This window comes from Lissotriton vulgaris, chromosome 9 (genome assembly GCF_964263255.1).
Source record: "Lissotriton vulgaris chromosome 9, aLisVul1.2, whole genome shotgun sequence".
In the NCBI taxonomy this organism is placed as follows: Eukaryota; Metazoa; Chordata; class Amphibia; order Caudata; family Salamandridae; genus Lissotriton; species Lissotriton vulgaris.
The window spans coordinates 27,294,702-27,308,287 of NC_141697.1; the positions used below are offsets into that span (position 1 = coordinate 27,294,702).

The 13,586-nt window shown below is 47.8% G+C and overlaps 1 protein-coding gene across 2 annotated transcripts in view; it reads right to left on the reverse strand.

The window, feature by feature from the left end:
- Positions 1 to 13,586, reverse strand: part of ARHGAP5 (Rho GTPase activating protein 5) — a 568,297-nt gene that overhangs the window by 255,693 nt on the left and 299,018 nt on the right. For both annotated transcript variants that reach the window (XM_086936953.1, XM_086936954.1), the window contains one exon: positions 4,399 to 4,537. In XM_086936953.1, the coding sequence (XP_086793079.1) occupies positions 4,399 to 4,537 (139 nt within the window). The remainder of the gene's footprint in view (positions 1 to 4,398; positions 4,538 to 13,586) is intronic.

Sequence of the window (13,586 nt, forward strand, 5' to 3'; positions counted from 1 at the left end):
GAGTCAGAAAATCTCAAAATCATATTTGATATTTTGGCTGCTTTTGATTCTTTCACTGATAGATAAAATGGCTGGTTTCATAACTATCTTTCCTAATATGTGTCATCACATTTACCCACAGAGAATGGGTAAACACCCTTAATAAATCAGCCCACAGTTTCTAGTGGGTCAGTATTGATAGTAGGTGAATTGCCAACACCTCGGGCTTTAAACATTCAATGCAAGGCATAGTGAATATATATATATATATATATATATATATATAAATTATATATATATATATATATATATAAATTATATATATATATATATATATATAATTATATATATATATATATATATATATATATATATATATATATATATATATATATATATATATATATATATCTTCAAGCATCTGGGATAGTAGTGAAAACATGACACCAGACTTTTGGAAAACATGAAACGCAGTGTCACTTGGAATGCTTTGCAAAAAAGATTCTTTCCAAGTTCAACAAAGATTGGAGGGATATTGTATGTATTTGCAGTGATTCAGCTACGAATAGGAAAATGTTATGTGATGGCCTGTCAAAATTGATACCCGAGCTGAAGTGATTCCCTGTAGGAGATCCTTGCCACTTGTTAGATGGTAAGCTGAAAGCATCTTTACAATCTTCAGCGTTAATGAGGGATGCTATTGACTTTTTAGTCCATTCTGGTGCACTGTTTTCCTATGCACAGGAACTAAAACGCAAATATTTATACTTTTGTGCTTTGTGTGGCATCAAAGAAAAAGTCATCCCAACTGTGTCCCTTAGCTGATGGTTCTCTGTCCAAAGGGCTATGAATGCTATATTATCCATTTGGTAACCTTTTACAGAATTTTTGCTGAGTGATGATGCCAAAGGCAAGAAATGTGAGGATCTTTGGTTGCATATTGATAGTGATGTGAAAAAAGTACACTCTACTGCATTATTCGATTTTTACAGGAAAACAACTACTGTAGTGGACAAAATAAAAAACTAGAGTCTGAAAAAACCCTTGTTTGTCAAGTGTTCAGCATAATTGGTGTAGATGCGAAACATCTCCTTGAGAGTAGGCTGGACGACACCTTTAGTGACTTTGGCACTGCAACATGTTCCCTGTTAGAGTGCTTGCCACTTGGCAAGCAAAGCAATGTCGAAGAGCAATTCAGGAACATTTATTTTACAATGTATGAGACCATGTTCTATCAGTGCAGAAAGCAAGCAATAATAAAAGCAAAATGTTCCATTAACACCGAAAAAACACTTTCTGTTTTTAGTGGCGCAAAAATGTGTAACCACTGATAACAACTGTTTTTTAAGGTATTGAAATCACTTGAAAACACTGAAAAAAAACCACCAGAATGTACCAAAAATAGAAACTGAAAACCGGAAAGCCTATACATGTTCAACAAGCATGGGCCAACGGAATGATCTGCCTCGAATGTGCTAATATATGTTCAACAAGCATGGGCCAACCCATTGATCTGCCTCGAATGTGCTAATACATGCTCGACAAGCATGGCCAGACCCAATGATGTGGCGGTAATGTGCTAGTACATGTTCGACAAGCATGTGTCAACCAAATGATCTACCTCGAATATACTAATATATGTTCAACAAGCATGGGCCGACGCAATGATCCAGCCGTAATGTGCTAATACATGTTCAACAATCATGCGCTTTACAAGACATCATTACATGGGCCAAACCAGTGATCCGGCCGTAATGTGCGAATACATGTTCAACAAGCATGGGCAAACTCAATGATACAGCCGTAATGTGCTAATAAATGTTCAACAAGCATGGGCCAATCCAACGTTCTGCCTCGAATATGCTAATACATGTTCAACAAGCAGGGGCCGATCCATTGATCTGGCCTAAATGTGCTAATACATGTTCAACAAGCATGGGCCGACCTAATGATCTGCCTCAAATGTGCTAAACATGTTCAACAAGCATAGGCTGAACCAATAACTCGGTTCTAATGTGCTAATACATATTCAACAAGCATGGACCGACCCAGTGATCTGCCTTGAATGTGCTAATACATGTTCAACATGCATGGGCAGACCCAATGATCTGTATCGAATGTGCTAACACATGTTCAACAAACATGGGCCGACCCAATGCCCTGCCTTGAACGTGCTAATACATGATCAACAAGCATGGGCCGACCCAATGATCTGGCAGTAATGTGCTAATACATGTTCAACAAGCATGGACCGACCCAGTGATCTGCCTTGAATGTGCTAATACATGTTCAACAAGCATGGGCCGACCAAGATTAGCGAGGGAGACTCCACGTTTCCAGTACCCCGCTAAACACCCGGAACGAACAATTCCATGCATTAAGAGTTTATAAAGTTCCCTGAGGAAGGGCGTTACGCTTGAAATGCATTGGGCAACTACAATTATGTGAAAAATGTTTCCGAGACATGGAATATGTTGAATAGTCATGAACATAATGATATACCTTGAACAAAATGAGAAATAAATGAATCATTCTACAAGAAAGTAAAATTTGTATGAAAATCTATGAAAGTTTGAAAAGGAGTGCATGGATGGAATGCATCTTGTGTTCACAGGATACATAGTTTAATGGTGATATATCTTGATCTTGGAAGCCCAGCAAGATTACCATCCATTGCACCAACGAAAGTACTACACTCAACTAACAATCTTCTAAATAACTACCCAGGAGTGCGGGACCCATAACAAATCATTCGTACTAATACATGTTCAACAAGCATGGACCGACCCAGTGATCTGCCTCGAATGTGCTAATACATGTTCAACAAGCATGGGCCGACCCAATAATCTGGCAGTAATGTGCTAATACATGTTCAACAAGCATGGACCGACCCAGTGATCTGCCTCGAACGTGCTAATACATGTTCAACAAGCATGGGCCGACCCAATAATCTGGCAGTAATGTGCTAATACATGTTCAACAAGCATGGACCGACCCAGTGATCTGCCTCGAACGTGCTAATACATGTTCAACAAGCATGGGTCGACCCAATAATCTGGCAGTAATGTGCTAATACATGTTCAACAAGCATGGACCGACCCAGTGATCTGCCTCGAATGTGCTAATACATGTTCAACAAGCATGGACCGACCCAGTGATCTGCCTCGAATGTGCTAATACATGTTCAACAAGCATGGACCGACCCAGTGATCTGCCTCGAACGTGCTAATACATGATCAACAAGCATGGGTCGACCCAATGATCTGGCAGTAATGTGCTAATACATGTTCAACAAGCATGGACCGACCCAGTGATCTGCCTCGAATGTGCTAATACATGATCAACAAGCATGGGTCGACCCAATGATCTGGCAGTAATGTGCTAATACATGTTCAACAAGCATGGACCGACCCAGTGATCTGCCTCGAATGTGCTAATACATGATCAACAAGCATGGGTCGACCCAATGATCTGGCAGTAATGTGCTAATACATGTTCAACAAGCATGGACCGACCCAGTGATCTGCCTCGAACGTGCTAATACATGATCAACAAGCATGGGTCGACCCAATGATCTGGCAGTAATGTGCTAATACATGTTCAACAAGCATGGACCGACCCAGTGATCTGCCTCGAACGTGCTAATACATGATCAACAAGCATGGGTCGACCCAATGATCTGGCAGTAATGTGCTAATACATGTTCAACAAGCATGGACCGACCCAGTGATCTGCCTCGAACGTGCTAATACATGATCAACAAGCATGGACCGACCCAGTGATCTGCCTCGAATGTGCTAATACATATTCAATCCAATGTGCTAATACATATTCGTACTAATGATCCTGCCTTAATGTGCCAATACAAGTTAAACAAGCATGGACTGAATCAATGACCAGGCTCTAATGTGCTAATACATGTTCAACAAGCATGGACTAAGCCATGATCTGGCTCGAATGTGCTAATACATATTCAACAAGCAAGGGCTGACCCAATGATCCAGCTTGGATGTGCTAATAAATGTTCAACATGCATGGGCAGACCCAATGATCTGTATCTAAAGTGCTAATACATATTCAACAAGCATGGGCCGACCCAATGATCTGGCCGTAATGTGCTAAAACATGTTTAACAAGCATGGGATGATCCGGATCTTATGTGCTAATACATGTTAAAAGAATGCACAAATCATCTTTTTTAGCAGTAGCACTTCAAAGTTGACCTATTGGCATTACCAATGACTGTTTTTATTTCTTTTGAAGATGCTTTTAAGCATCGGTAACAGACGTTTGCAAAGTCAAAACAACAATCAGCACCTTCTGTAAGACGATACCTTTTGGCTTTGCTAATGCGTGTTTATTACCACATACAGACGTATATACACAAAGGGCCACACATGAAGATGTGCTCTTCCCTACCTGTGTCCTCTATAAAGTGCACACATTTCTCCACGAAGAGCGGCACAGGCTTCTCGGCGCTCACCAGGCTCTGCAGGGGCTTCCCAAAGTAATCACTCACCCAAATGTTGCGATGCTTGAAAGGCCTATGTCCCTTTTTCTGAAACAAAGAAAATACGGTTTTAGAAAAATGGTCGCCTCAAGCTAGCAGTCAAAGGCATAGACAGTCTATTGTAGATGAACCCCCACACAGGACAACGTGGAACATACGAAAGTCCCTGACTTCCTCACACTGTGAGCGATCACTCGCTATCTCAACCGCTTAACATCATAGACAGGCTTTTCTAATGAAACAGCACCCAGAATCCTCTCCTATGGTCAGAACAGCACTTGTGATAGACAAGTGGAGTGCAGTGTCTAGAGCCAAACCGGGGCTTCCTTTAGGGTGGCTGACTTTCCATAATCATTTCGCAGGACACTGCTCGTGAGGAGACATCGCATGCACAGAAACAGCAGGAAACGTTTGTTGGGATTAAAGGGTCGTGTAGCTCATTTTTGGGGTTTCATTCGAAATCCTCTTTCTAAATCAGGCCATCCTAAAAGACATAACTTGACTGATGATACAGCTTATCGAAAGAGATTACTTCTCATGCCATAATTTACCACCTCCTGGAGTAAGACCAGTTTGGAAAAGGAACAACTCTGTTATCCAAATGGAACGAAATTGTCTTAAATTTTGAAACATTCTGAATATTTGCCATTGGCTTCGATTCTACCCACATGAGCTTTGCATCCTGCCAATATCAAATTTAGCATATTAGGGCCAAACCTCTTCGCCCCACCAGCTCTTCAGGGTAGCACAAACTCATGCTTTCTCTGCATCTACGCTGCATAAGATCGTTAGCGTATTCCTTCTTGATGCCTTTTCGACCAGGTGAGCCACTCGTCAAATATCGTCTCCCTCTGCCTCTCTGTCACAAACCCAACCTGGTCAGAGTTGACCAGAGAGGGCAGCTAGTTCAAGATAACTTGCTAAGATTTTAGCAAAAATGTTGGTCTGTTGAAAAGTGCTTTGTGCCTAAAAGATGCCCACTCTGAAGGATCCTTCTCGGCTTCCGCCTCAGTGAAGTGTTTGCCCCGCTCACATTATGTGTTATAATAGCAATCCTAGTGAAGGGATTAACACCCTCGGGCAGATGGGATTTTAGTTGCTCTAGAAAGAATTTACAAAAGAATGTCAGATTGCCCCCTGGACCTAGGGATTTAGTAGGTTGCATTTCTTTAATGCCTTCATTATGACTGCCTCCAAAATGGTTGATCTAGTTCTTTCGAATCAGCTGGAACAATTTGTGGCATGGGTGTTAGGTCCCTGCAATGTCACCTTCTCTTTAGAATGCAGAGCTTGGTAGGACTCCTTAAAAGCCTCATCATTTTCTGCTACTGTCCAAGAGCTAGCTAGCTAGCTCATCTTTTCATGCTGTCGTGAGCTTTTGCTCTGTGGACCCTCAGGTGTGCTAAATGAGAGTGTGCCTTGCTGTCATGCTCAGATTAGAATGGTCCTGCTTTCACCTTTCCATCTCAGCTTCATAATTGTGCAGATTAAGTTGTCCATTTCGCGCTGCTATTTGACATCTGGATTCTACTGTGCGAGTGTTTTGCCCTGCGATTCAATTTGCTCGAGTGCGGCTGTTAAGGTCTTGCAATTTTACCAACAGGCTAGCCTAGTTTTCGCTGAGAACGCCGTCCCTCTGATAACAGCTTTGAAAGCGTCCCACTGTATGTCTATGTGGTGTAGTCTAGTGCATTGTTATCACAAAAATTTGCAATCACTTTACGATCTCAGCCGTATTTACTGGGTCTCTCAGTATAATAGAAGTCCTTTTCAAGCTAGCATTCTCATTTGACTTCGCGCGGTCATTCCACACTATCTCTACATTAGCGTGATCTGAGACTGAAATATCTAATATTGCAGCCTGCTGCTGAAAATGTAAGGGATTGCACATAATGAATAAAAATAAATCTATCCTGGACAATGATTTGTGCACAGGGCAGTGCTTAATTGGAGGACTGCCATTTTTTAGCATCATACTTACCAAGTCCAACAGAGGGGAAAACACAGTTTGGAAAAAGAGGAAGCCGAGGCAAGATGGCGGTTTGTCAGTAACCGCAGTGCACACACAGGATCAGAGCTCCTGACCATGATCGGAAGATACCGACCTGGTCTTATCTAAACCCATGACCAGCCCTTGACGATAAGGCGATGCTGAAGGAGTATCAAAGAGCATATAATTTGGACCATAAACGCTTATCTCTCTACACCGTGATCGGCTGGGCCGTTCTTAAAAGTTTTTTAAATCCTTCAACCCACCCTCATAACGAGTCTGACGAGTCCGATGTCCCCACTTACTTTGTAAAGAATCTCCAGCACAGGAATGGCCCGGAAAGTTGCTGCAGCCTCGCTGTCCGCCGCAGCTCGAGCAAGAGCTGCCAGATCAGACCTGCGGGAGAAGGCGGAGCGGCAGGTCCAGAGTTATGCCGGAAAGACACAGACGCTGGCAGCGATGGAGAATGCACCCCTGGAGACGGCGGTAGTAGCCACCAACTCATCGAGGCAGAGCGCTGTGTCGGGTCGAAAGAAGGATGTGGCTGGCTCTACCGTAATCGACCTGTGGAGGAGTGCCTGGGGAGTGCTTCCGGAGCGTGAGAAGAAGCGCCTGACTGCATCCTCCAGGAATGTGGCAGAGATGGCCGCGGCTCCTGAAGAAACCACATTGAAGGATGGGGTCAAAAGCACTGAGGAGGCGAGCGCACAGCGCGATCCCGCAAAAGGTCAAACAACTCCCAAAGGAAAGCAGGACTCAACCGCATTGGTACAACCGGCGCAATCTGCGTAATCAGCCAGAAAAGTAAGCACTCTGGGGGCTGAAACCAAGAATGGGAACCGGAATGCCACTAACACCAGCCTAAATATTGAAGTTACCGAAACCATTGATTTATTAGCTGAAGTTAATGTCTCCAGTTTCGCTAGCCTAACTGAGTGGTGCTCAGGTGCAAGAAGTACATAAAGCACAGAAAACCATATCAGACTCTCGGGCATCTCAAGCTAAAACCATAGGTTTAAACGGAGAACAGAAACCGACTAGCGTAATCAATGAGCAGGCGCAGTACAATACCGATTGCAACTTAGATGGAGAAAAAGACCCGAGCGACTTCTTCTCCTTCTCCGACGAGGGAGAGATTTAAGGAGAGTGGACGGATGACTCCATGTCGTACATGACGGACGAGAGCGGCAGCAGTGGGGATAAAGCAGAGATCAGCACCATTAAATCTAAACCAGCTCTGAAACTTAAAAAGAAGCAACATGGAGGAGCTTCGCGCGGATCCAAGATGGACGCTTGAGCACAGGGCTCCTGAGACCCTCTTCGCCTCCCGCATTTATCCTGCTACAAATCCTGATTTGATCGACGGGTACTTGTTGACTATGCCCTGCTGATTCTGATGATATTTTCGGAACTTAAATCGGATGCCGGGAACCGGACTTGCTGCATCCTGAAGTCTGCGGCCTACATCGTAGACCATCCCTGGACTTGAGTCCCCGAGGTACCCAGGTGGCAACTCAACAACAACGGCCAGCTTGACACGCCCACAGCCCCTGTGGTACTTTCGGTTTCGTTTTGGGCCATTGTTGACGACGCTCTATGGCTGCCCCATTAGACTTCTCGTCCTAGCTGCAGATCCTACGTTTGCTCTGGTTCCTGGCCCGCTTGCCCTTGGGGGTCCATCGAGAGCGGGATCATTTTGACCAGATCACAACGACTCTGTGGGAGTTCAAAGCCCACTATGGCGGGCAAGTCGGATGCCGAGAAGCGGAACACCAAGGGCACGCATCGTGGGGGTAATATTCAAACCCAGACCATAGAGCGCGACACCCGCCCGAAGGGGTCCCCGGGGGGAGTGAGCAAGGCTCTTGATGGGACTGGAGATGGTACTCCATCGGAGGAGCCGACACTAAAGGACATCATGGGCGCCATTACTAGTGTTCGGACGGATATGGGCCAACAATATGAAACTCTCGCTGCAAAGATCGACACGGTGGCGATCGAGGTTAACCTCATTAGGGCGGACCTGGGTAAGACGAATGAACGGGTCAAGTCTCTGGACATTAAAACTGCGAGCTTGACCACCGATGTCTTGGACCTCCAGGCTGAGGTACGCACTCTCCATACCTCCAACGACCAGCTTGCACGCCGGCTGGAGGATTTCGAGACCCGGGCCAGGTGCAATAACGTCCGCATCGTTGGGGTTCCGGAGAACTATGCGGACGTTTCCACGGACCTTTTGGTGGAGGACCTAGTCCTTAAACATCTTGCACCTAAGGGCCTCAGCAACTTTTTTACCGTGGAGCGAGCACGTAGAGTTCCCGGTGGGAAGCCCAAGCTGGGGGCCACACCAAGACCTATCATCTCCAGGATATTTAATGTCCGGGACCGGGACGCTATACCGCAGGCTTCACGAACCGCGGGTCCCACCAAATTTGACAATACCTCGGTCAGTTTCTATCCAGACTTCACCCAGGCGGTGCAGAAGCAACGCATGGGTTTCACCGGGGTGAAGAGACGGCTTAGAGACATGAGCCTGAAATATGCCATGCTTTTTCCTGCCCGACTGAGGATTGAGTATGAGGAGCGGGCATTTTTCTTCGATCACCCTGAAATTGCCAGTGACTGGTTGGACACTTTACCATCGAATCGCACGAGCGGCGAGAGCTCGAGAGGTGCCGAGGGAGGCCTGGCTGAACAGGAGTAGTGAGTCTGCAATGGCGAACTGGTTACTTTGGACTTTTAGCAGCGGCTTTTTAATAGTCTTGCTTTATACTGTGGGTACCCGGGGGTGGGGGGAATCGGGCCTCCTCTTCCTCCTCTGGGGGCTTTCTCTCTCTTCTTGTAGGTTAGTTTAATGGGGCGACAGGCACACTGCAAGTTGGGGTGGCTTTCTGGTCTAATGCAGGTGTTGAGGGTGGGGGGGGGTTGTTTTTCAGGGTTCTGTGGGGGTGGCGGGGGGTCTTTTCCTTTTTGTTTCTTTCGAGGCTGCTTTATATTCTTTTGTTTGTTCTGTGTGCTTACTCCCGGGCGAGGGGGGCTGGGTGCTCAGTGCCAGGATGGGGGGGGGGGGAGCTTAGGTTACTGAGTTGGAACGTTAACGGTCTTGGAGATAGAATAAAGCGGGGTATTGTATTGTAATATTTGAAACGCTGTGCCCCAGATGTGATTTTGCTCCAGGAGACGCACTTGGTTGGTAATGCATGCCGCGCATTAAACAGACGTGGCTACCGCATGGTGGCACACTCAGGGTTCACATCTGGTTCGAGAGGGGTGGGGGTCCTGGTACGAATTTCCCTCCCATTGGAGATAGATGACGTAGTGTTAGACGACAGGGGCCGCTATGCGGCTATTACGGGGCGATGGGAAGGGAAAACGGTTTCCATTTTGTCTGTGTATGTCCCCCCTGGCCTACAGTCTACCACATTTGCCGATTTGAGTGATGTGATCCTGGGGCTTCCTGATGGCATTCTGGTAGTGGGTGGCGATTTTAACTCTGTAGTTAGTGGGGATGAGGATCGTAGCCCCCCCCCACCCAGAGCTTTGCCTGCGTCACGGCTCTGGCTCGGGAAGCTCCTGGATACGCTCGGGCTGGTTGACTGTTGGCGACAGCTACACCCTGGTCAGCTCCAATATACTTTCTACTCAGGTGCACACGGGGTCTATCGAGATTAGATTATATTCTTATGCCAGCAGTACAGATGGTCTCCGTGCGGGAGGTTAGGCATTTGGCCAGAGGGATCTCTGATCACTCTCCGCTTTGGCTTACAGTTGACATGCAATTGGGTGCCGAGGGCCGTGTCGCTCCGATCAACCCCTGGCACCTCCGTAACCCTAAGATCAGATCAGAGGTAGTGAAATGTATGGACTACTATTTTGCTGAGAATGAGGGATCGGTATCCTCCCCGGTTACATTGTGGGAGGCCTATAAACCGGTGATTCGTGGTCAAGCCTTGTCCCTCATTGCCAGCGAAAGGAGGCGTAAGAATGCTGCTGTGGTGGCTCTGGAAAATGAGATCACTGACTTGGAAGGGCAGATGGAGTCCGGGGTCACTCCGGAGGTGATACATTCTCTGGCCCTGAAACAATTTGATTATAAGGCGCTGGTCACTGAGGCGGCCAAGGCGATGCACCGTGAGCAACAGTGGCGTTTGTATGATGTTGGTGATAAGGCGGGAAAGTTGATTGCATGGCTGGATAAAAAGGATAGATTGAACCGGGTGGTGCCTGTTGTTGAGCGTATGGATGGTGAGCGTGTCGTGGACCCGATTGACATAGTCCAAGCATTTGCCCAGCACTTTCAGGCGGTTTATGCGTCGGTCTCTGATAGGCCGGAAGAGGATTCGCATCTTTTGCTTCGAGATATCGCCCTTCCCGGCCTGTCGGATTCGGACAAGGAGCTTATGGAGGCGGATTTTTCCACTGATGAAGTAGCGCTCGCTATCCGTTCACTTTGCTCCGGGAAGGCCTCGGGCCCAAATGGGATACCGGTGGAACTGTATAAACTTTGCCCTGACAAAATGGCGCCGTATCTTCGTCGGATGTTCCTGTCATCGCGAGATCTCGGCTCTCTTCCTCGAGATCAGAGATTGGCATCCATTGTGGTCATCCATAAAGATGGCAAGCCCCGTGATCATTGCTCATCGTATCGGCCGATTTCGCTCTTGAACGTTGAGCCTAAAATTCTCGCTAAACTTCAGGCAAATCGGCAGGTTACGGTGATTGCAGACTTGATCCATCCGGACCAATCTGGATTTATACCCCACCGTAATACTGCGCTCAATCTACTTCGCCTCCATGGCGTCTTAGCAAGGGCGGGGTCTCTTCAAGAGCCGGCCATTTTGGTTTCTGTTGATGCCTCGATGGCCTTCGACACGGTTGAGTGGCCATATTTGTGGGCTGTTCTTGCTAAGTTTGGTTTCGGCCCTAAATTCATTGGGTGGATTAGGCTTTTGTATGAACAGCCGCTGGCACAGGTGGTGGTTAATGGTAGGGCTTTGGAGCCCTTCGCCCTCGGACGGGGAACGAGACAGGGATGCCCCTTTTCACCACTCCTCTTTGCGCTTGCTCTTGAGCCCCTGGCTGCATGGTTGCGGTGGGAACCATCGCTTAAGGGCATCCGGTGGTCGCCTGACTTCGAGGACCGGATATCACTCTATGCCGATGATATTTTGTTGTACCTTACCTCTCCTCGCAAGTCATTGGGCGTCCTGTTCGATGTGTTACGCTCCTTTGGGAGGAATTCAGGTTTGGTTATTAACTGGGCCAAATCCTGTACCTATTCACTCACTGACGACGAGCCTCTTCTTCCTCGCAATTGTCCGATACCGGTTTCTAGGGATGGCTTTAAATATTTGGGGATCTACATCTCACTGGACCCCAAAACCCGCTATGAGCGGAATTTGTTACCTCCGCTCTCCCGGCTCCGGTCGGATGTTGCGGCGTGGTGCGGCTTGCCACTCTCCCCCTTGGGAAGGGCGGCCCTGTTTAAAATGATGTCTCTCCCACGCTTCTTGTATGCCATTCAAAATACACTTGATTTGGTACCTGCCAGCTACTTCCGAGAGATCGAAGGCTTGCAGAGGTGGTTGGAATGGGGTGGGCGACCACGTAACGCACTGGCGAAACTGACTTTGCCATGGTACGATGGAGGTATAGCGTTGCCCGACATCAAGCGATACTACTGGGCTTCCCAGTTGAGTGCTGTGAACCATGCTATGTACGGCCCGGTCCCGAACCCCGCGTTTGAGATGGACAGATGGCAACTCCCCGGGGGGGATTATAATCGAGCGCTCTATTCTAGAGCTGACCGGAAGCGCCTCAGAGGCCCTACTGCAGAGGCGGTGCGAGTCTGGGGAAGCACGACAGCCGCCACGGGTTGGACGGATAAATTGACGAAATCGACCCCATTGTACGCCGCGGAAGCGCTGGGTGGTCTGTGGACGTCGAAGGGTTTTGACAGATGGGATCTCATCGGTATCAGCAGGGTGGGTGACCTCTGGGCCAAGGGCAAAGTTAAGACCTTCGAAGCACTCCAGCGGGAATATAAACTGAGCGACAGGGAATATTATTGTCATCTCCAAGTTAGCCACGCGATTAACTCGGTTTTCCCGGCTGACACTAATATCCCGGATTCCTCCCCTCTCGAGGATAGAGTGCTTGATGGGTATGTCCCCGACAGCACTATATCTCTTATTTATAAGAAATTGATCAACGATCGCTCGGATCTCCTTCTGCAACTTCGGAAAGCTTGGACCAGTGACGGGTTAGAACTGGACGATGAAGACTGGCAGGCGGCGATATTTTCCCCTAAAGAGGTGGCGATTCCGGCACGTCTTAGGTTGGTGCAACTCAAAATACTGCATCGGGTATATGTCACGTGCCCACGACTGATACATATGGGTTTTTCTGTGGATGGATTGTGTAGGCGCGGATGTGGTATGCTTGCTACTTTTTTGCATATCCTCTGGGAATGTCCGGAGGTGGCGATGTTTTGGCGCAGGGTGCATGCGGTTATGGGTGAAGTGACGGGGGTTGTGTTGTTGCCCGAGGCCAGACGTTGTCTGTTGAATGTCTGGGAACCGAATGACTGTACCGTTGCTCAAACTCAATGGGTCACGTTGGGTAATATGGTTGCTAAACGGGACATAGCCCAGTTATGGGGTTCCCCAAGGCCGCCAACGCTCCTAACGTGGAAAGAAAATATGGACTGGTCTATGTTTAGAGAGAAAACTGTACATGTTTCTCGCGGCAGGCCCAAGAAATGGGGTAGGGGGGAGGAGCCAAGATGGCGACCGGAGCAGACCTGTAGGCTCCCGGCTCCGCCAGCCTTTTTCCGCCGTACCGATATCCTGGCTCAAATCCTGGCGAAATTGACGGCAGATTGGGTGCGATGCGGCGCTGATCCCGGCGGTGCTTTCCCGGACCCTCGACCTGCCCGGCAGCTGAAGATAGCCGCTTACCAGTCTACAGCCCTGGACCCCGCTTGCACAGGCTCATTCTGCCGTGCCTCGGAGAACTGCTGCCGGCCGGAGTGCTCCATCGGCGCTGGCTGCTGAACCACCGGTGTGATCCTTGCGAGGCGCTGCCCGTGCCCAGCCACCTGAAGGG